At 41.0% G+C, this 24829-nt stretch overlaps 1 protein-coding gene across 2 annotated transcripts in view; it reads left to right on the top strand.

Moving 5' to 3' along the window:
- The window catches only part of ADGRA1 (adhesion G protein-coupled receptor A1), a 466576-nt gene that overhangs the window by 75884 nt on the left and 365863 nt on the right, over positions 1 to 24829 (top strand). For both annotated transcript variants that reach the window (XM_026651172.2, XM_026651174.2), the window contains exon 2: positions 2739 to 2810. In XM_026651172.2, the coding sequence (XP_026506957.1) occupies positions 2739 to 2810 (72 nt within the window). The remainder of the gene's footprint in view (positions 1 to 2738; positions 2811 to 24829) is intronic.

Here is a 24829-nt window from a genome sequence, read left to right on the forward strand (position 1 = left end):
CATTGTTTAACTTAAAACAACCATGTTTTATTAGCATCATGAAGAAATTTTCCTTCACTATGTTCCCAGTCCAAGGAAATTGCCTTATGCAGATAATTTAATATTGGATTGTATCTACGCTATTAGGGCCAAACAGAAGCAAATTCAGGTGGTGGATAGTATGAAACACACATTATATTAACAAATGGAGTTTGTCAGCAGAGTTAAATCTTGTCTCTATATCCAGAATATAATTATTTGAAAACTGGAAAAACCAAATGATATATACATATAAGGGCAAATATCTGAAGACAGGAATGCATGTATCATACCAAAGTGAGATGGGAGTTCTAAGGTACACAGATCTTTCTAAATCTGGGTCATACTGAACAGTCCAAGTGTAATATTTATACTCCCTGCCATAACAATATACCTCAAAATACGATCTCTTCATAACACAATATATAGCCAAATGACACAATGTATAATACAAAGTAGAATTTCATGTTTTGAGCCTCCAAAGCCAAGACAGTCTTACCTTGGGGACTTCATTTTCCATGGGCTGATTCAAACTCTGCTGGTCTTAAAAGTTTAGATCAATAAAAGGGAAGGAAAGAATTAAAAAACAACACCAAAAAAACCCTAAAACCTAAAAGAGCAGCAAAAATTCTACAGTATGTGTATCAAATATTCAGTTTAAATGCTTAATTTTAAAACTATTCAACCCATATGCATCAAATATGGCTGCCTTAGATGTTCAGGAGATTATAAAACAAAATCAGAACAAACACTAGCCCTGTTTTGACTTTGACCTTTAATTAACAATCTCATAACAGAGCACATGCTTAATCTGTGGCGTTTATTTGCTAATGTTGCTTAGGTTATGTTTAAGATTTTGTGTTATACTGTGGAAGAGAGTTGATGTGTTGTGTGTACTATGTTTCCTTATCTAATGGAGATCTTGTGAAAATGGGGAGTCATCCTCAGTGGAAATGTTCTCTGAGGATGTAAGGATACAGATAAGGGTTGCTGCATACCTAAGGATTTCCTTGCTTTTAAGGATTTGAGGTGGGAGGGGGGGCAAGTGTCACACTTAACCAGCCTTAATTCCTTTTAAACTAACTTCTTGTTTATGGAATCTATTTAAATGAGATGCACTGCACTGATACATACTTCTGATGAGTTCCTTATTTTGAGGGCTGTCACTCAATATAGTCCTAAAGTTATACACAAATTGGGCATCCCCTCATTTTTATTGTTGAAAATTATTTACATTAGTCTCAAAAAACTCATGACTCATCAAGAGTTATTTACGTGACAGGATTGAATTCCACAGCATATTACGTTTTCCTGCCTGGATAATTATTTTTGTGTCCCTCATTTTGGGAGTTTGTCACACACTGTGTTCCACATTTGGGCCTTGGCAGGTTGAGAGATTGTCTATGCAAAATATGCTGGTGCACAACATCTCAGTGTTTTATATTAATATTTTATTGATTCACCCCCTTGAAAAAATCAAGGATGGGGGGAAGGGAAAGGAAAGGAAGAAAGGTGGGTAGGAAGGGGAAAGGAGAGCGACATCTTAGTGTCCATCCACTAGGCATCAATCAAAAATTTCTAAAAAGTCAGACCAAATCTTTTCAAATTTGTCTGCGGTCCCTCTTCTCCGAAATTTTACCCACTCTTTAGCTGCCAGCTCAGCCAAGTCACTGTGCCAAGCTCCTACCCCTGGAAGCAGTCTGCTCGTCAGTCTAAGCAATATGAGTTGTTTGGCTACAAGCACTGCTATAGAGAACCAAACTTTCCGTAAGTTGTGGAGTTTTCAAGGTGATGGGCTAGATTCCAAAACACAGTTCTTGATGTAGTTTTTAAGGAGGTATCCATTATCATATTAATCGTCCTGCTTGCTTCTAGACAAAAAGATTGTATCCTGGGACAATCCTAACGTATGTGAGCCAATATGGCTCTGAGACACCCATATCTCCAGCAGCAGTCTGTTCTGGCAAGACCTCTGCACTCTTAAAATAAGCGTTCATTATATTTTAATTATAGTAGGAAATACTAGGAGATAAATTACTACTAGATAAATTAGCATCTGATAGGTTTAAAATAACATGCTATAAGAAAGAAAAAAAGAATCTTTTTCTCTGATAAATGTGGAAGGGTTTTTGTTCTGCTACATTAGGAAAGTAGATTTGAATCTCCTGCAAAACCTAGAACTGTGTGGGGAGGTACTTCCCTCTAGCTCCAGTTCAGTGCGGTAGGGAGCAGATTATTGCTGTTGGGCGTATGGATCTGAAAATGGGGAGATGGGGGAAGGGTTCATCACCGTTGTAGCAAGTCCCAAGTAATTCCACTATTGTCCTGTTGCCTGGAGAAAGCGGTTTCTTCATATACCCCCACCTTCCCCCCACCCTCATCCACACACCCAGCTTGTTGACTTATGCAAGCATAAAAATTAACATTCACAAGCTGTTCTTCAAATGTGTGCTGTGCAGATGTCTATTAATTTCACAGTTTTCACACGGAACCACGCTGCACTTGTTGACCTACTTGCTTGTTAAACAGGAGAATGTTGAAGATGTAACTTTATACTTGTGGAAATGATTATTATATTTACTGCTATAAAGAAAAATGCAAATGAAGCAGAGAATTTTGTGATTAGTATTTTACAGCGACATCATTTACTGTAATTACATGTTCTTACTCAGTGAAATTATCATGATCTGTTAACCAGATTCTTTTATGACTTTTTGCAGAATTCTGAGTAACAACAAGATCTTGTGGTTAAAGAATGGCTCTTTCTTTGGACTGAGATCTTTGGAGAGACTGTGAGTAACTGTTCAGCCTCTGTTCACTTTCCATTCAAAATGTTTCTCATATTTGAAATGTAAAACAAACAACAGGTAATAAAATTCAGAAGTTCTTAGGTGTATATTAGAATAGGGTTTCTAGGCAATCATCAAGTTAATAAACAAGAGAAATGAGTGAACTTGGATGGAGATGAAAAATGCAGGAAAGCACTACCATCAATTTGGAACTAAAATAAACATGAAGCGAAAGGCTTGCATTGCACTGCATACCCAATCAAAGTGAAGACTGGCATATGTAATGGTAATGTACCTGATATATAGTGTGGCTTATTTAACTTTATAGTTCCCAACACTTCCTTCTGTTTTGAATAATTTCCTGTGCAAAGAAATTGGGCAGCATTTATTTCTTGAGTGGGTCATAAAATTTGGTAAAGCTCCATTACAAAGTATTTGTAACTCAGATTTTTAAAAAGAAAGATGCATTGCTTACTCTGTTTCATTTATTCAGGAGTACCCAAATGAGTTTAGAGAAAGAATCGAAGAACCTCCCGTGAATAAATCAGCAATAAAATAGTTCTTTGAGTGCTGGTCCCTATGTGTTTTCCATTGTGGGGAATGCATGTGCACCATGAGCCTGAAATCAGAATTTTTTAGCAGTGTCTGTTGGGCTGCATCTTTACCATTTGCCCCTTTGCTCTCCAAGTTGAGGGCATAAAGGGCGGTGTGGCCCAACTGCTGCTCCAGTTCCATCTTACCACTGCATGATCTGAGATAGAACTTCTCCAGTGTTCCCAAAGCTTGTCCTTTTTGAATGAGTAAATATATCATTTTAAATCACTTAAATAGTTTCCATTAGTTTAGTATAGTATTAGTGTTAGTTACAGTAGAACCTCAGAGTTGGGAATGGAGGTTGTCCGTAACACTGAAATGTTTGTAACTCTGAACAAAGTACAGTTCGGGCTCCAGATCCAGCAGCTGACACTCCAGGGCGGGCTTCAGCAGCATCTCAGCTTCCTCCTCAGCGCCGGCAACATCCTTGCAGGCAGCTTCTTTCCCTGGGTCGGAATGAGCTTGTGTGTGTGTGTGTGTGTGTGTGTGTGTGTGTGTGAGAGAGAGAGAGTGAAAACAGCGCCTCTCCCTCCCAGTGTGGGGCGGTGAGGGGTGAAAGCGGTGCACACTGTGGCTGCCCCGTGCATGGGGGTGGGGTGGAGACAAGCAACTCAGATGTGCCTACCTTTAAGATGCAATACAGGCACAGTACAGCATTTGCTTTTTTGTGGTTATCGCTGCTGCTGCTTAATTGATTACTTCCGGTTTCACATGGTGTCCAGTTGATCGGTCAGTCCGTAACTCTGGTGTTTGTATCTGGAGAAGCCCACACTGTCTGCAGGTGCAACACCTACCAATCCTTTCCCAGCTGAACTAAACAGGCACGGGAAGACAGACTCAAGAAACACTTTATGGAATGTGCTCTGAGGCCACAGTTTGACCCAGACTGATCAGACCCCTTTCTCCTCTTCCCCTCCCCCCTCCACCTCCAGGTACACCAACAAGCATGCCACCAAGCTTGGTATAGGATATGGAAGGAAAGCTGACAGTTGGATTATCCTGGAAGTCTTCTGCAGATGCAGCTGATGCAGCATCATGAGCCATGGCTTTATCAATAGCTATGCACAGGGCATTATGGCTTCACTCTTCGGGATTTCCTCACAATGCACAATCCAGGGAGGACCTGCCCTTTGAATGGAATCTCTTTAGCAACAAACCAGATGAAGTCTTTGCACTCATTTAAAGACTCAAGAGCATCCCTCCTTGGAATCGGCCTGAAGAGAAAGCACGCCACGGTCTGCCGCCCCCATTGGCCTGGAGTGGCGAACCGCAGCCAGTGGGAGCCGCGATCGGCTGAACCTGCGGATGCGGCAGGTAAACAAACTGACCCGGCCCGCCAGGGTGCTTACCCTGGCAGGCTGCGTGCCAAAGGTTGCCGATCCCTGTGATACACCATAGTTAACAAATGGCTCTTCCAACACCTTTCCAGCCTCAGCCCCAGGTCAAGAAATACTTTTGATGAGACCTTTTTGGGAGCCATGATCAACAGATGCTATTCACGCTACCCAAGTCTTCTCTTCTTCAATTTCTTCACTTTTTCCATACTTGGCAGGACATCACAACAGACAGATGAAGACTTGATATAATATTATCAGGGTACAGCAAATTCCTCTCTCTTCCTCCTCCAAACCTTGCTTTCCTGTCCCTGTTCAGGGATCCCTCTCATAGGAGGAGACTTGTCCAAGTAGTAGTCTCCCTCCTCATTCAAAGAGCCATAGAACCAATACCTCTACAACACCGAGGGAAGAGGTTCTACTAAAATTTCTTCCTCAGATCAAAGAAGAAAGGGGGCTGCAGATCTAAGACAATGCAGTATTTTTATTTGCAAGCTGAGATTCAGAATGCTTCCTTTGGCATCTATCATCCAGTCATTGTACAGAGGGGATGGGTTTACAGCTCTAGATATGAAGGACGCCTATTTTCACATGGACATCCACCCATCTCACAGATGGTTCCTGTGATTCACTTTGGGGAATGACTATTTCCAATACAAGGTACTTCTGTTTAGCCTGGCAACGATGTCAAGGGATTACCAAAGTTCTCAGTTGCAGCAGCTCACTTCTCTTGTCAATGGTCATCAGTCTTCTTCTACCTAGAAGACTGGTTACTGACAGGGAAGTCCTACCAAGAGGTGCTGTCAGCAACCAAGGACAACATCCTGCAGTCTCTAGGATTGTGCATAAATATTGAAAAGTTCTTTTTCATGCCAACCCAGTCTATAGATTTTATAGGAACAACCCTGAACTTGATTGCAGCCAAGGCATTCCTCCCACAGGAAAGGCTCCAGGTGTCAAACCTCTTGCCATGCAACTGAGAGAGCCCACAGTTGCAAATGTACTCCTGTCTCACCCTCCTGGGTAACAGTGTCTTATACTTATGTAACCTCATTTGGGAGACTGTCTTCAGGCTGGCTTTGCTCAGACAGTATAAACAAACTAATCTCCCTCTGTCAAGAAATGAGGGCCTCCCTGAATTAGTGGGAGAACAAGGATCATCAGAGTTTTGTTCACTCTGACTTTACCATAGAAGTCTCTCATCGCGGACGCCTCTATTTTTGGCTAGGATGCCCACCTGGGTGAATGTTCAGCACAAGGCATTAGTCAGTGAAAGAAGCCACAATGCCCATAAACCAGCTTGAACTCAGAGTGGTCTGAGAGGCTTCCAAACAGTTTCTCCCCATCATGAGGTCTCACCACATTCTAGTGATGTGGGCCAACATCGCCATGCTATTCTATGTAAATTAACATGGAGGAGTGAAATTCACCCCCCTCATACAAAAGCTGTAGAACTCTGGAACTGGTGTATTTGACATCAGATAATTCTGTCAGCAGTGCACATACTGAGAGTACCCAACACCCAGGCAGACATCCTCAGCAGGGTGCCTCTCTCAGGACCACGAGTGACCGCTTCATGACTCAGTAGATCATATTCCATCTTTGGGGCTCCTTGTCCTGCAACCTCTTAGCATCCTACAAGAACAAAAAGTGTGTGAATTACTGCTCTGGGGGACTTTGGGTCAGAACTTCATGGGAGATGCGCTTCTGGTCCCTGGTCAGGACAAATAATGTATGTCTTTTCCCCCCTTGCCCCTTATTTCCTCGTTTCTTGAGGAAAATCTGGCAGGCTAAAACATGGGTCATACTGATCACTCCCATTTGGCCCAGACAATTCTGGTTTCCCAGCCTCCTTCAGTTGTCAGCTCATCTGCATGTCACTTTCCAGAACCTGTTGATGCAGCACAAAGGCAGTATCAAGCATTCCAATCCAGACTGACTACATCTGACAGCTTGGTATTTGGATGGGCATCAACCTGGAGACTGCGCTCAGGAGATGTCTAGTCTATTCTCAACAATAATAGAAGGGAGTCTACTAAACAATTGTTGTGTAGCCCAGTGGAAAAGATTTTCCATCAGGGCTCATAACCAGGAGCGCCGCCAGCTTTTCTGCCGCCCTAGGTGGCGGAAGGTCCAGCCCCGAAATGCTGCCCCCCACAGAGGCGGCAGAAGGTCCCGCCACCGAAATACCGCCGCGGTCACTGCCCCCCAAATTGTAGTGCCCTAGGCAACCGCCTAGGTCGCCTAATGGTTTGCGCTGGCCCTGCTCATAACCACTACACTTATCCAGAAGAATCAGACATCTCTGCTATCTTGATCTACCTCCTGCCCCTAAAGACTTCAGGACACACTTTCAACTTAGTACATGTTCATTTGGCAGCTATCCACACCTGCCGTCCCCCCATTGATGACTACTCCAATTTTGCCCATCTGATAACGATCCACTACCTTGAAGCTTACTTTGGATCTTTCCTCCTGTAAGCAAGCCAACTTCAATGTGGGATCTTAATCTTGTTCTAGTGGCACTCATGAAAACTCTGTTTGAACTATTGGCCTCCTGCTCACTATTTTTTAAGATGTGTGGTCGCTGTCTGTATTCCACTACCTGCCCTCTGTTCCCTCTACTTCAGCTCATGACTTTATTAGCCATAAAGAAGGAACTGGAGCAGTGGTCAGTCTGCACCACCCATTATGCCCTTGGTTTGGAGCATGAGGAGGCAAAAGGCACAGGTGTGGAACAGTGGCCGCTGCTGAACAAATTTCCAGTCTCAGGTGCATGGTGCATATGCATACTCCACAGTGGAATACAAATGGGGACCAGCGCATCTAGAAGTACTCAGGTTATAGAACAGGTAAATAATCTCACTTTGTATAGTGAAATACAACTGTTTGTTTTCTGTTCATATTTAGATAAATCACTTGGAAATAATCTACAGAGTTAGAAACTAGTCTATAGAGTTATTTTTTTTCAATATTCGTGGGCAACTAATTTTGCCAAGGTATCTAAATTGGGTAAGAATAAATGCCTGTCTAAAAATATCCAGTATACTTTCAGCTGAAGTTATCTTTCACAGCCCCTCCTAAAAATAACTGCAATAAGGAGTTACTGTCAAAAGGTAGCTGCTTGTATTCATCCTCAGAGCTGCATTTCAGTGATGGATGGATAATGTTTCTATATGCAATCTCTGAGATTTTTAGGATTGTTCAGAATAAAAAATGCTCTACAAAATTTAATTTATCAGTAATTACAGTTGAAATCTGCATGAATAATGTTGTTTACATTTAAAATTTGTTATAGTTATGTGTTAAGGTGAGTCACTGAGGTACTTAAACATGTGAGTAATCCAACTGTTGTCAGTGGGACTACTCAAGTCCTTAAATGTAGGCATTTGCTTAAGTATCCTGGTGGACCAGGGCCTAACTTAGGAAACTAGTATGTGCCAAAACATTATAAACGCTTTGCTATACATCATTAGAGCTAATAAATACTTCTTAATATTGTTAGTTTTAATTATTATGGGTTAAATGGGGAATAGCTGTGATGTATAAATGAACAGTTGCTTAGCTCTCTAAACTATAACAAATCACTGCATTGGAATATAAAGATCAAAAGTTTGAAAATCTTTCAGACAAACTTGATTGTTGCTTTCCCCCTCCCCCCGCCTCCTAGAATTACAGAAATAGTGGATGAAGAGAAAGCAGTAAACCTAATATATTTGGATTTTAGTAAGCAGTCATGGGATAAGAGGGAAGGTCTTCTCCTGCATTGGTAACTGGTTAAAAGAAAGGAAACAAAGGGTAAGAATAAATGGTCAGTTTTCAGAATGGAGAGAGGTAAATAGTGATGGGCCCCAGGGGTCTGTACTAGGCTCAGTCTTATTCAATATATTCATAAATGATCTGGAAAAAGGGGTAAACAGTGCGGTGGCAAAATCTGCAGATACAAAACTACTCAAGATAGCTGAGTCCCAGGCAGACTGCGAAGAGCTACAAAAGGATCTCTCAAAACTGGGTGACTGGGCAACAAAGTGGCAGATGAAATTTAATGTTGATAAATGCAAAATAATGCACATGGGAAAATATAATCCCAACTATACATATAAAATGGTGGGGTCTAAATTAGCTGTTACCACTCAAGAAAGAGATCTTGGGGTCATTGTGGATAATTCTCTGAAAACATCCACTCAATGTGCAGTGGCAGTCAAAAAAGCAAACAGAATGTTGGGCATCATTAAGAAAGGGATAGATAGTAAAACAGAAAATATTATATTGCCTCTATATAAATCCATGTATGCCCACATCTTGAATACTGCATGCAGATGTGGGTGCCACATCTCAAAAAAGATATATTGGAATTGGAAAAGGTTCAGAAAAAGGCAGCAAAAATGATTAGGGGTATGGAACGACTGCCATGTGAGGAGAGATTAATAAAACGGACTTTTCATATTGGCAAAGAGATGACTAAGGGGGGATATGATCAAGGTCTATAAAATCATGACTGGTGTGGAGAAAGTAAATAAGGAAGTGTTATTTACTCCTACTCATAAAACAAGAACTAAGGGTCACCAAATGAAATTAATAGGCAGCAGGTTTAAAACAAACTAAAGTATTTTTTCACACAAGGCACAGTCACCCTGTGGAACTCCTTGCCAGAGGATGTTGTGAAGGCAAAGACTATAATATGGTTCAAAAAAGAACTAGATTAATTCATGGAGGATAGGTCCATCAATGACTATTAGCCAGGATTGGCAGGGATGGTGTTCCTAGCCTCTGTTTGCCAGAACCTGGGAGTGGGTAACAGGGGATGGATCACTTGATGATTATCTGTTCTGTTCATTCCCTTTGGGGCACCTGGCATTGGCCCCTGTTGGAAGACAGGATACTGGGCTAGATGGACCTGAGATCTGACCCAGTATGGCCATTCTTATGTTCTTATATAAAACATCTTATATAGTGAAATCTTATACTCCCTGCTTCCCCAGAAAGAATCTGAAAAATTGGAAGAATTTGGAAATTGGCTCTTAATCCTTTTTCCCCCTAAAGATACTGATTTATGAAGAGAGAAGAAGAGCTAAATGTATCACTTTGCTAAGAAACTACTAAGGTCTTCAGTGGTTTAAAGTGTTTATCAGAGGCAAAGTGGGCCAGTGGGAAAGGTGCTGGAGTGGGAGTCAGATCCTAGGTTCTCTTTCTTAAAACTATATAGTGAGTCAATGGGCAGTCACTTAGGCCTAGTCTACACAGAAAAGCTATATTGGCATAGGTCAGTCAGGGCTGTGGAAAAACCCACACCCCTGAGCGACATAGATATGCAGACATAACCCCCAGCATAGGTGCAACTACGTCTAGAGAAAAAAGCTTCTGTCAATTTAGCAAACATTGTTTGGGGAAGTGATTCACTACATTGAAAGAAAACCCCCTTCTGTTGGTGAGAGAGTAGGCTGCTTCTACTCTCAGGACTATGCCGACACCAGTATGTCAGTGTTGTCTCTGTAGTGTAGACATACCCTCAACCTCTTTAAGCATCAGTTACTTCATCTGTAATTTGGGGATAATTTCCATCCTTCATAAGGTGCTTTGAAATAAAGGTGAAAAGTGTTCTATAAGAGCTAGGTATTTTTTTTAATTTGAAATGTGTAAACACAAAGGAAAGGGGGAATTATTTAAGAAAAACATTTTTGTAAGATCTCTTATAACTTGATACATTGAAATTTCTCTGATTTCTGCTCTGATCCAGCATGCTGTACTTCAACACTCTACGGGCACTCAGATCTCTATTGGTCCCTAGGGATTCAAAGGGACTCTAATTGCAATGCTGAAGGCCCCTGCCAGGTGCTGGGATATCCACTTCCTTAGACAAATTGTCCTGAAACAGTAATGGGGAATAAAGGTTCCCATTGAATGTAGTGTGAAAAACAGACAAAATGATTTGATGTCAGAGGTCGGAGAGGAAAAGGCTTCTATTTTAGGAAGTAGGAAGGGCTTGGGAAGGGGAAAGGAAGTGTGTTTGAGACCATTAATTATGGAGTTGTTTTAAGTGTGAACACGTTTATTGATTTAAATAAGATAACCACCAAGATCTGGGCATATCTCACTTAATCATTTACCTGCCATTGAGGAGGGCCTCAGGTACTGGTGCACCTCAGTCCCTCTTATTTTGTGCCCCACATGATAACCTAATCTTCTGTGGGCTGTAATACTTTGGTCAAATTTTGGCTATTGGGTTTAGTGTGCAGGTGCTGGGTTGTATTGGAGGCCTTTGATATACAAGAAGTCAAATTGGTGATCCCTTCTAGTTTTAATTTCTATGATTTTGTGACTGGTTCCTAGCACTAGTGGAGATGCCTTACTTTCATATGTGCTGACAATCTCTTTCCACTAAAATAGTCCATGTATGAAAAATATTAGTATAGATGCTTAAAATATACTGAGACACTCTTTGACATTCATCATGTCTTTTAGTTCTGTCTCCAAATTGGTCTAAAATAAGTTACTATAGCTAATCTATGCTCTGCTCATTATCATGGCATCTGAGCACCTAATTGACTGATTTTTAAAATTTTGCTATCACATCCCAATATGTCAGCTTGAATCACAACAGTGGAGCAATAATTGCGTATATACTGACTTTTTTTCTTTTCAAATTATTTTGAGGTGGAACAGAAATGTCTGCATGCTAAAAGAATGTCTAAAATTGATGAAACATTTCCAAGATAATGAAACAGATTAATGGCTTTCTGTTGCAACTATATACCAAAAGTAAAATATATCCATTAATTTTCCATTAGTAAACTATTATTTGAAAAAAAAACCCTATTAATGAAAAAGTAAAGGGCAATTAAACTATTATTATTCATAGCCAAAGTGTGATTCCTGGCATCTGATTTTCTAAATTTCCTAATTAACAATGTATCGTAGAGAAACCCAGCTCCGACAGCTACACTGCTTAAAGGGCAGCATGGCTTTCAATAGCAAGAATGGCTGCTCTGGGAGCCCATCATTTCCCTCACTCCACTGAATTGAGTGAGTAGCTTGGGGGGAGAGGGCAGATCTCTGCTCCACTCACACTGGTGCCAGAGGGCACCCCCCCACACACTCCAACCAGGACCTAGTATGGGGCAATTCCTACATGCACACATCCCCAGTTAAGTCAGGAATGGGCCTCTTTATGTTGAAAAATTGTTTTGACTTCTTTAAACTGCGAAAGCATTTCTGTTATTTGGAGCAGTGACTTTAAGTTTGGCAGGGGGAATAGTGATTCCTGAGGTCAGGGACATTTAAATCTGCCTAGAGTTGGCTAAATTATAAGCTGTGGAAAATTGCTATTTGCACATGTCCAGACATTTTCTGCTGCTTAATTTTCTGAACATTCCAACTGTACTATCATAGGGTCGTGGGACTGGAAGGGCCCTTGAGAGGTCATGCCTGATCCTAGGCCCCACTGAGATTTCTGAATTGTTCTGAAGTAGCCACACAGAACTGAATCTTTGTATGAGACACAGACATAATGGATCTTACTCCTGCCACTTTCCTCTAGCAAAATACTATTAGGCTTATGGGAGTAGGTACTAGCACAGAAGACAAAAGATCGTGAGTTCTGATCTCACCTCTTCTACAAAGTGGTTATTAATTTTGTGCCGTTGATCACCTTATTATTGAGCAAGACCTTATCCCTACCCTATGGGGCACACAAGTATCTTCATACTCTTCTCCCCGTCCCCCACCATGCTGCCTACACCCTTCTTCATTTTACAGGAGTAATTAAAAGATTGCACAAGCTCACTCTGGCAGACTTGGGCTTGACCCCAGACTTGTAATATGCCAAACTCAAATCTTAGCCATGATACACATCAGAGAGAATCTGCCAAATCTGTGCGCTTGGGTATGCTGTCTGTAAATCTGCTACCCTTGCATATGTTATGCACTGTGTAGTGTGTTATGTGTTTATCGTCTAATGGCTAGTCCACAGTGGTTAACAGCCTACTGCTGCTGTTAACTAATAGTTACTCCTGTAGCTCAAGTCATTAGGTGTCTTTGGGGAAGTGGTAAATATCCTGCATTTCTAGCCCTATTGATGATTTATGCAGAGGGATTTTACAAATGTGCCTCCTAAGGAGAACTTTGGCAGACTTCAGATGCTCAGAAGGAGCCCCCACTAAGTTCAGATATTTACTGGCTGGTCTGCTGCTGCTACCTAACTAAGGCCTGGTCTACACTGGGGGGGCAGGGGGGTAATCGATCTAAGTTGCGCAACTTCAGCTACGTGAATAACGTAGCTGAAGTCGACGTACTTAGATCGACTTACCGTGATGTCTTCACCGTGTGAGTTGACTGCTGCTGCTTCCCTGTTGACTCCGCCTGCGCCTCTTGCGGCGCTGGAGTACAGGAGTCCATGGGAGAGCACTTGGGGATCGATTTATCATGTCTAGACTAGACACGATAAATCAATCCCTGCTGGATTGATCGCTGCCCGCCAATCCGGCGGGTTGTGTAGACATACCTTAAGCTACTCTTTTAGCTTAAGCAGCAGAAGTCTTGCTAGAGGTTTAAAGGTCCCAGATTTAAATCCTGATGATGAGGGATATTACAGTTGCATATAATAGAATTTTTTTTCATTTGCTTTTCTTTTAAACAATTTTTAAAATGACTAGGAAGTTCCATATCAATTCTCCCCTTCCCCCCAAAAAAATTAAGTTAACAATATTAAGTGTCCAAACTCAAACGCTTGAAAGTTATGTCATGACAGGATTAAGGTTACCTATATAACTCTAATTCTGCCCTCGGTGCACTATGATATACATTTTGCTCTCCTGTTGAGGAAAACAGCTGGGAATGTTGTGGATTGTAGACTGATGCCATTAATGGTTAATAATTATATTGATTGCCAATTGATATTAATTTATTGAGCTGTGTTTAATAGGGTTTCTATCCCAGAATCAGGCTCCACAGAATTAAAACTAACAAGTTCAATAACTTGTAGGGTTATCCTGAGGTGTAAGACAAAGATACTCACACTAAAGGCAAAGCAAAGCAAAGCTGGAAGATTCTCTGCAACTTGAAGTCTTTAGATCACGATCTGGAGACTTCAACAGCAGAGTTAAGGGAAAGTGGCGGGGGTCAGCTTTTGTGGCCTGCATCATGCGGGAGGTCAGACTAGATGACCATATTGGTCCCTTCTGACCTTAAAGTCTATGAGTCTATGAGTTACTTTTAGTTAAATCAGTAAAGACAAGAAAATTCCAAACCACATAAACAAATAGCAGTATTATAGCATTAGGGATATCTTATATGAGCATATGCAGAGCAGGACATCAACTTATATACTCGTACCCGTCCTTGGGGACCTGGAGGTGAGACACAAAGCCCTGTCCCTGGTCTAGACACCCAATGTCCAAAGGTCAGTAGTAGATAAATAACAATGAAGAGCTGTAGGGTCAGTGATGGAAAGCTGGCCCCCGCTACACGGTGGCTTGGCCTGTTATAGGGCCTGGGTAGTATCATGAATATTCATTCAGATGCCCAGCCTCCCATGTCCAAATCTAACTTCCTCAGCCTTGTAATATTGGTGTGCCCTTATCAACTAAAGGTTAATATATTAATGCCGTTTAGCTTATTATCACATTCATCATCATCATTGCTAAAGCAAGTTTGTGGTTCAACATCTGCCAATGATTCTATCCTAAAATATCCAAACTCAGTATCAGTTCATTGTTCCTGCAGCTGCCTGGTATCGTTCTGTACCAATTCACTCTCTTGAGCAAGCTATTCCCAGTTCCCCAAAATCTAAGGTAATTTGTCAATTATATATGCTAAGCGTCATAGGCCCACTTTACTCATGCATATTTGCTTAAGCCAATGTCTTATAGGATACAAATTCCTTGCATTACTGCTAAGGATAAATAAAAGACTAATCTAGTTCTATGGGCTACAAGACGCCATCTGTATAGAACAAGAAATCACTTGGGATATACCCATAGTGTTCTTTTATAGCAGCCATAAGATCCTTGGACAAATTGAGCTATTATCCATATGAACAGTGAAGTCACTGAAGGCAGTAAGCCTTGGTGACTCCAATGCCAGAACGGAATAGAAATCTGTTTAATGTAGAAGGGAGCTCTGAAGTGCAATGGAGTGATCTGTACATTATGGCTATTCCCAAATTAATCCTACCCTAGCACTCTCAAATATACACTCAAATTAATCCATCCTTGGAGCCAGACAACCTCTTGAGATGACAACGCTTATTCCCTCCGCCCTGGGCTTATGTTACATATGACATGTATGTAGAGAGAGAAGCTAACCAGAAGACCAACTGACTCATATACTAGGTCTCTCACAAACGGGAACCTCACCTATGTTTAAATCTTTATTAGGCGCTGACATTGCATTAATCAGCTTCCAGTTTGCCACAATCATGTGCTCCAAAAATGAAACCCCAGGCAAAAGCAGTGGGAGAGAAATTGGAGCACTGAGGTTTCTGCTGTCTTGTCTTCCCATGCTTGTCACAACAGGAATTGAACTTCAGAAACTTCATCCATGTTTTCAGCTCACAGGACTTTCTGAGTTTCTTGGCACCTGTGAGGCAATGCGTCAGTGCAACAGTGCCCCTTCTGGCCAAGTGTGGTGCAGTCCCCAGGCTCACATGGCCTAGTGAGGCTGTCAGTCTATTCCTGGTGCCCAGGAGTCTGAAAACCTTTCTTCACTCTCAAGTCCATCAGGGGTTGGTAGGGGAACCCAGGCCCTCCCACTCTACTGGGTTCCAGCTCAGGGCCCTTGAGCTAGATAAGCAGGACCAGGGTTCTTTGATTCTGACCGTGCCCTGAGCTCTCTCCTACCTGCCCCTGGGTCTCTGCAGGCTCTCCAGTCTGTCGGTCAGTTCATACCCTTCTGCTGTTCTCTCTGGGCAGCTCTTCAGTAGTTTGCTGGCAGGAGCTCCTTTCTCCAGCCTGCTCACTCCTCTGGTAGCCACCCCACAGCGTCACCCTTCAGTTTCCCAGTCATTTTATCCTCCTAGCTCTTGTGAGGCTGCCCACCAGGAGTGACCGGCTGTGCCTGTGTTAACTCTTTGGTTGCTGAACCAGCATGGGGTACATACACCCCATGAAAGCACCCAAGAAAGAATCACCAGCTCATTGTGAAATTGCTATCGCTTAACCAAAAGCTTCCTCCTCATTCATTGCAACTTTTCTCAAATGTATCTAGAAGCTGAAATAATTTCTCAGTAAAATGCCTATTGTCAGATTAAGGTTGGCTCTACCTTTTAAATTATTAATCATGTAGAAGGACTCTTAAAGCAGTGTTATTTAAATTTATGTAACTTGGTGTATTTGAATTCCCTTAGTAATTACATTTTGTTTCTGCATACTTCTCATGAAGTTGTTTGCCTTGTAAATATTAGTGCTATGAAGTTTTCAATATTCACATTTCTTTACATTCTATTATTCTCTGATATGTAGGCAAGTAACACACATTCAGCACCTAGCCAAGCCTGCTAAGGAAAATGCAGTTTGGGGAATTTATAGTTCCTTTACTAAGAAATATTAGATGCAAAGCTAAAATATTTTATGAAGATTGTAACAGGACAACATAAATGATGGTGTTTATGAAATATTGACATTTGGGACACTTTGGAAGATACTGATTATTGAAGGTGCTGATACTGTATGAACTATATTCTCGTAAGATATGTGAACAGTGAGTCACAAGGGTGCTCTGTAGAGATGGCAATTCACTGTCTCTCCAGACTAAGAATTACTGCCTGTCACTAGATTGAATCACAAATTTGTTATGACATCTGGATCATAATCCATTGCTTCTGTTCCACTGGGCCTGCTATGTAGTGCTATCTGGGGGTATTAACAAACAGATTTTGTCACTTGAATGCTATGTGAGGGGTAAAAACTTTCTGTAAACTTGCATTTTTGTCCTTGTTTGAATTACGATCCTTGACTACTCCAGCAGCTTGGACTAAAAATCAAGGGACAAGTACGAATCTAAGTGGAAACTTACTAGAAATCCTCTTTTTGAGGGGGTTGGGGGGAGTGTTATTTAAAAATAGTACAACTTTGACAGACTTAAACTATAGTTAACATGTGCCAAAACCACCAGGTCAGAGTTTGCAGCTTGAAACTATCTCTGTGTTGCACCAAATGTCAACTGCTTGACATTTGGACAGAAATTGACAGATTTCAATATGGATTTTGAAACCTCTGGCTCAGGAGTGATCAGGCCTGGGGTTTTGTATTGTTTCCCAGCTCTAATTCCCTTTTCACATTAATGTTTGTGTCCTTGAGAGAGATGTTGGACTGCACAGGACAGGGCTTATCACAGATCTCTCACATGGCCCAGCTGCAGTACAGATGTAGAATGGGTTTCTGAAATTGCAGAACAGTAATGCAATCCTATGGGGAGTAGATCTCAACAGTCCAGAAATTCTCATTTAATTAAATGACAATTTATAAGATCTGAATCATTGAAAATATAAAACTTCTATAATTAATTAAACCATAAATTGAAGCTACAGATTTATCTGTTTCTCAGTTAAGTACAGCAGCAACAACCAGAGCTACTGCTATTGTGCTTTTGTTGACCAGCAGGCCTGCACAGATCACTTTCACCAAATTATTAATAATTATTTTATTATCGTAGCATCCAAATGCCCCAGTCAGGATTCGATTCCATCATGTCAGGTGCAGCACAACATAGCCCTTGCTCGAAAGAGCTTAAAGTCTAATTAAGAACAAGATGCAATGACTGAATGTTGTCGGCAGTGGATGCTGTTGAGTTTCTTCATATTTCAGAAAGTCCCTGAAACCTGCAAGGACCACTTTTCCTGGGAAATGTCAGAGAGAACAGCAGAGCATGGTGTGCCTGGGAGGAGGGGGATAGAGGCTGTGGGGCCCTGTATCCCTAAAATCTTGGCTCCATGGAGTGTGTCTTGTACTGCACATCTGACCAGGCACCTCTGCTTACTGCATCTTTGTAAAAACAACGAGGAGTCCTTGTGGCACCTTAGAGACTAACAAATGTATTTTGGCATAAGCTTTCGTGGGCTATAACCCACCTCATCAGATGCATGGAGTGGAAAATACAGTACTCCATGGATCTGATGAAGTGGGTTATGGCCCACGAAAGCTTATGCCCAAATAAATTTGTTAATCTCTAAGGTGCCACAAGAATTCCGCATTGTTTTTGCTCATACAGACTAACATGGCTACCCCTCTGAAACCTTTGTAGGTAGGGTGCTAGCTATGGAGAAATCTCATGGTAGTTAAAATACATCAGCAGTCCTTAGCTACTGTTAAAGGTATTACGTAAAGCTATACAGTTTCATCATAATTGAATTCTGTGACTACATAATTTATTATAAAATCAAGATGGTAGCGCACACTCTCAAATTTGTATGGACCAGAAGGGTCAGAAAGATAGGCACATTAACTAATTAGGCCATAGAAGAATCTCATTCTTGTTTTGCACTTGGCATCTTCTCAGCCTAGTTGAAAGGATAAGCTGTTAAATGTTTACATTTCCATATGCTTCTAGAACATACTATTTTTATTATCTTCTCTCTCTTTAGACATCCAAAAATAGGAGTGGAATGGTAACTTTTGGTTGAAACCTAAAACTTCTGAGGCTTGACAAAATGCCTGAAAAGTTTAAATCAGAGCTTGTGGCTGTGGCCCCTTTGCTTTGAGGAGTTAGAAATCTTGGATGTCTGACACTTAAAGATAAAATTTCATGCTCTTTCATGCGAAGATCGCCTTGGAAACATAAACTAATAGCTAATATAAACCAATCATGAGAGGTGAAAATAACAAACATCTGGGATGTACTTGGGCACCAGGAGACTTCAAGACCCCACTCCTGTGTACACACTTACACTTTTCACATAAAACAAGTCAGTTAAGCTTGGGGGTATCTCAAAGAATCATGTTAACCCTCCCCAGACAGCCATGTGTAGAGGTATGATAATGTCATACTGGTGTCATTTAGGCTGGGGAAGGGGACTGAAAAAAAATTGTTCCATAGTCCTGCCCCCAAAATGCTAATCCAGCTCTGATGTAAATCAGTAATTCATGTCACTGTTGAAAGTGCTCCATTTAGCTTTCCTTGTAGTCTTTCAGCTAGTCTTCCCTCTTCTCCGGTTTGTTATATATTGATGACATTAGCTGCAAACAATAATAATAGTTTAGCGCATCTATAAGGTAGAAAGAGTCAGGTCACTTTTTATTGTTCTTCTGTGTGTTAAGAGGTCAATTCAAAAAGTGTAACAATTAGGCTTTTTAGTTCAAGCTAATAATTGCCTGTGCTACATCTATAACTCTGTATATTGGTTGCTCCTGTAACTAATGGCCAGCCTGTCTAGCATTTCACACTCAATCTGTAATCCATGTGAATCAGGATAGCCGTCTATGTAAACAGATTATAATTTTATTATAAAAACTTCTAATTCACATGTGTCGGCCAGCTCACAATTAGACAGTAACAATTTGGAAAACCATTGACATAGTCAGAGAGGGAAGAGTAGGAGAAATATGAAACAGCTAAATGCTTCTTGCCACTTCTTTCCACATTTGGGATAGGTTTAAAAATAGAAACAACAAGGAGTCCAGTGGCCACTGGACTCCTTGTTGTTTTTGTGGATACAGACTAACACGGCTACCCCCTGATGTTTAACAATAGAATACATGGATATAGCTATTCACTACAACTCCTCTAGTTCTAGCTAACTGTTGTAACAAAGGGGGGGGGGGTTTGTTGCAAAATATCTCCAAAATAAAATCAATTTTAATAACCAATCAAAATTTTCTATTTTTTTCTGGAAATGTGCCTAAGAATACTGGTGAAATTTGAAGCATGTTTTCACTTTGATAATTTTTTTTGTCAGGACAGTTGTTAGTGTTTGGTTACAAGTCATATTGTGCTGTTTTGGTTCGTGGTTGGTTGGGCCTGCTCCATGTAGTAAGGAGAGTTAGGAATATCCATTTGGAATCAGTTTCTCAGAGGGAGACACTCTGCTTTATGTTCTCTCTCTGAGCTGGCCAGAAAATAAAACACGTCAGGGAATGGCTTTGTGTCCTGACCCATGTTCTGTGTGTATTTTGCCTTCCCTTAATTCTACCCATTCTGAAATCCTGGATAGTGGTGTTGCCTCACCTTCCTGCCTAAACACTGGAGCAGAGAGCTATTTACCCATTGGAGACTACAGTCCATGCTGGTGTTTGTATGCTCTAGTATACTATGCCACTTTTGTGTGTGGAACAAGAGAGCATAAACAACCCTGGTCGCTCAAGTCCTCTTTGGATATTCACTTTGTATTGAATATATTTAACATTGATAGTGTGTATATATAAAACATTAGTGTCAGAAATTGAAACACTAGAAAACCTTGAAAAGCTGAAGTTAAGGTTGCATGCGCCACATTAACTTTAGCACCACGTGCACATCCATTTTAAAGGACTGCCACCTCATGTACGTCCACTGTAGAGGTTAGAAGAGAATCAGGGAAGCCAGAGAAGAGAGAAAGTAGAAGAGAAGGCAGCAGAGAGATAAAGAGTGAGGATAAAGAAGAGCCCCTTAAGTCTAGCTAGGAGAAGGCCATTTCTGACCTGGATTGGGATAGTTTCTGAAGAATTATCAGCACAAAATCTTGAATGTGAGGCTCAAGGGGAGTTGCAGCCTGTCTGGACCAGTGACTTAGAGATGAAAAGCTTTATAGCTTATTACTAAAACAATGTAGTGAGGTTAATTTAAATACAAATATTTAAATGAATATGTTTAAATACTAATCTTTATGTATCTATCAATGAGGCTTGTAGCTTTTAAATGAATAGTTGTTAAATTAATGAAATGCATGACAGAATTTAAAATCTTTAATTTTTTCCCCCATTAAAACATTGCGGAGGCATTGTAGTGCCCCATAATTCTGATGACATAATCAGATTTAGATTGGTCAGATTGATACAAGTCTGTTGTCAAGTTTCAATGAGATACAAAGATTATCTCTTGTAACTTGGGGCTGGTCTACACTGGGGGCGGGGGATCGATCCAAGATACGCAACTTCAGCTATGCGAATAGCGTAGCTGAAGTCGAAGTATCTTGGATAGAATTACCTGGGGTCCACACGGCGCAGGATCGACGGCTGCGGCTCCCCCGTCGACTGCGCTACCGCCGCTCACTCTGGTGGAGTTCCAGAGTCGACGGTGAGCGCGTTCGGGGATCGATATATCGCGTCTTAACGAGATGTGATATATCGATCCCGGATAAATCGATTGCTACCCTCCGATACGGCGGGTAGTGAAGACATACCCATAGAAAGGTCACCAGAATGCTGTTGGCACCTTGCTGCATTTCAATATAATATCTTCAGTTTATGAATTGACTGTGCCCAAAGTACACAACACTTCTCTAGCACTTCAGGAGCATTTTAGTCTCTTTTTTTGTGATTTGTGGAAAATGCAGATAAATATTTCAATTAATAAAATTAAGTGGCAATATTATTCAATAAGAGGCTTCCACTGTTACCTTAAGGAACCAAAATGTTTTGTCTGATACAGTATATAAATTGCACACTCCCTGTTAATGATTGTGAAGTTCACAGTGTTTATTCACAAATAAATAGTTATCACACGATCCTGTAAGATTTCACAAAGACAGCAAAAATCTTGAGACATGTTGCAACAAGAAAAATCTATTTTTATAGCTACTGTGACTTATGTTTAACAGGTGTTAATATCTGCAGATTTATCAATTGTATTTCAATCATAAAAATGCTTTTGTGAAAAGAGATTTACATGACTTACTGTAGCAAATGTGCTGGATTTTGTCCCTTTCACTCACTTATATGTGGGTTTAAAACAAAGCAATTATCATTAACTTTTTGGAAGAAGGATAGTCTTCTGCTTGAGTCTGAGGATGGGGAAATATGAGATTTTACATTCTATTCTGAACTTTGCCACAGACTTTTAGTGTAGTTTTTTTTTTAGCAAATCTCTTAATGTCTCTATGCCCTCAGTTTCCCCATCTGTAAAAGAGATACCTACCTGACACAAGTAAACGCTTTAGTGTTTGTATGAGTTTAGATGCTCAGAGGGAAGGAGTTACAAGAGCACAATATTATGATGATTGTAATAATGGATTGTCTTACACAGATATTTTTGTTTGTTTGTTTTCTCCCAACTTCACCTGATTTGGCATGGGTCACTTCCTTATAACAACATGCTCCCATCCTGATTGGCAGGCAACATTATTGGGTGCAAGTGAATGGATGAGGAGAAAATAAATTGATGCACAACTGATGTGCTTTGTACAACTCCATGTGTAGCACTTTATGCCAGTTATCTAGCTAATTTGCATATTTGGAAATTTGCATATAACCATAATCTTCCGTTTATGATCAATATACCCTGTCTAAACTGTGGCAGGGGCAGAAAGGTAGTTACAGAAAACTTGGAAACTGTGGCTGGGATAGCTGAGAGGGTGTGGGTGTCAGACACTGCTGGATTTAGTGTTTTGAGTGTCTCGGAGGGGTAGCTGGTGGTTGAATTGGGTGTGCATGGAGGTTGGCTAGGACTGGAGCCAGTACTGGGCCCCTATCTCTCACATTCTGGGTCTGCTGCTAGCACCATCTCCTGCCTCTTCTTCCCTGCTTGGATCCAGCATGGGAACGGGAGGCAGAGTGTCTTACTGCTTTGGTGCCACAGCCAGCGGAGGCTCCAGGCACCAGCGCTCCAAGCACGTGCCTGGGGGGGCAAGCCGCGGGGGGTGCCCTGCCGGGTCCCTGCGAGGGCGGCAGTCAGGCAGCCTTCGGCGGCATGCCTCTGGGAGGTCCGCTGGTCCCGCAGATTTGGCGGCAATTTGGCGGCGGGTACGCTGAAGCTGCGGGACCGGTGGACCTCCCTCAGGCATGCTGCCGAAGGCAGCCTGCCTGCCGTGCTTGGGGCGGCAAAAAAGCTAGAGCCGCCCCTGCCCACAGCTTCCCCTACTGGCCAGGAAGAACACATGCAGGCATACTTGGAGTTCAGCTGAATCTGTCAAATGTCTGCAGGGCTTGAGAGATGTGATAAAATTGCATAAATACATGACACTTCGTAGCTCTGCTGATGCTCATGTTGATGAAACTTTGACGCCAAATGTTTATTTCTTCTGTTCTTCCAAGACAACATACTGTAGCTTTAGTCAAATTTCATGGTGAAAATTAGTGTAAGATGGATAAAATATAAAGCCTTTTTATTAGTTAATATATTATCATGGGTGGGGGTGTAGATAATCTCACTTGCAAATGGCCCTGTGTAGAGATCATATTTGTGTACGTCATTCTTAGAGTGAATTAAAATCAGCAGTTATGGCTCTAAATAATTTTTTTTAAAATTTTTGAACAATGTATAAAATTACAATTCTACTCAGCAAGAGTATGCACATTTACCTAAGAAAACAAGTTTTTGGAATCAGATCTGGCCTTTGCGTTTGTGAAGCTCACATTCTCCCAGTCCCTTACCCCAACCAAAAAAAAAGTGCAGGAGTTAGTGTAAATGTAAAAATCTATTCTTTGTAGTTCCCATATAGCAGTTTGAAATATATCAAAATGGTAGGACAATGGCATTGCTCACAGAAAAGTGATTTCTGAGCTTCAAAAACGTATCCACCCATCACTTCTACTTAGTTGGTATTATCATGTATCATGTCATGGTCCACCAGGGTCACTACTAGTTAAATACAGGAAATAATTTTAGCGTATTGTAGAGGTTAAAGTCAAAGTCAAATATTGGAAAGCTTTAACATTAGACTTTATTAATGATACTATTTCAGCACATCCTGTTAAAAAATAATATCAAGAAAGGTAATGAGCATAGTGTGTCTAACAGAAATATGACATAAAAGAAGTTGATAATAAAAAAACCCAGTGCCGAAAAGCCAGTCCTGGTAATACTCTCTCAAACTCAGTGGCAATGCGATTAGGCCCATAGTTTAAAGCGAGTCTGCTATAATTAGTACAAAAAGAACAGGAGTACTTGTGGCACCTTAGAGACTAACAAATTTATTAGAGCATAAGCTTTTGTGGGCTACAACCCACTTCTTCGGATGCATATAGAGTGAAACATATATTGAGGAGATATATATACACACACATACAGAGAGCATGAACAGGTGGGAGTTGTCTTACCAACTCTGAGAGGCCAATTAAGTAAGAGAAAAAAACTTTTGAAGTGATAATCAAGATAGCTCAGTACAGACAGTTTGATAAGAAGCAAGTGTGAAAATACTTACAAGGGGTATTCCAGGTGGGACTGAGCCTAAGGGTATTCCCCTTGTAAGTATTTTCACACTTGCTTCTTATCAAACTGTCTGTACTGAGCTATCTTGATTATCACTTCAAAAGTTTTTTTCTCTTACTTAATTGGCCTCTCAGAGTTGGTAAGACAACTCCCACCTGTTCATGCTCTCTGTATGTGTGTGTATATATATCTCCTCAATATATGTTTCACTCTATATGCATCCGAAGAAGTGGGTTGTAGCCCACAAAAGCTTATGCTCTAATAAATTTGTTAGTCTCTAAGGTGCCACAAGTACTCCTGTTCTTTTTGCGGATACAGACTAACATGGCTGCTCCTCTGAAACCTATAATTAATACAGTGGTTACCAAACTATGGGTTGTAGCCATTCCAGCTTTCAAAGAATGATTTTTCAAATCAGCACAAGGTTGGGAGTCTCTGAAGTGTTTAAACTGCATTCTGGTGAGTTTGGGGGGCAGGGATAACTTCCTCTCCTCAACCCATTCTAGGAAAAAGTTTAACTCAAAATTCACCAGAATGCCCACTTGATAAAGGAAGGATGCTGCTTTGAAAGGACAATAGAAAGGAAGGATAGAGGTTGGAACTAGAAAAAGACAAGAGTTGGTACTGAATTAAAAATTGAAAGGGAGGAAGAACAAATTTCTCCTTTTTCCAGCTTCTTCTCTTGCTTTTTTTTCCTTTCCGTTTGTGTGTCCTCTTAGGCTTCCTTACTGCTCTCCACCTCCTCATTGTCTCTTGCCTTTAGGAGTTTTTGATGTAATGTTTTGGTTTGGTTTGAGAACTTGAATCTTGTTCAGGTTT

This window comes from Terrapene carolina, unplaced genomic scaffold (genome assembly GCF_002925995.2).
Source record: "Terrapene carolina triunguis isolate 2854851 unplaced genomic scaffold, T_m_triunguis-2.0 Scaffold95, whole genome shotgun sequence".
In the NCBI taxonomy this organism is placed as follows: Eukaryota; Metazoa; Chordata; order Testudines; family Emydidae; genus Terrapene; species Terrapene triunguis.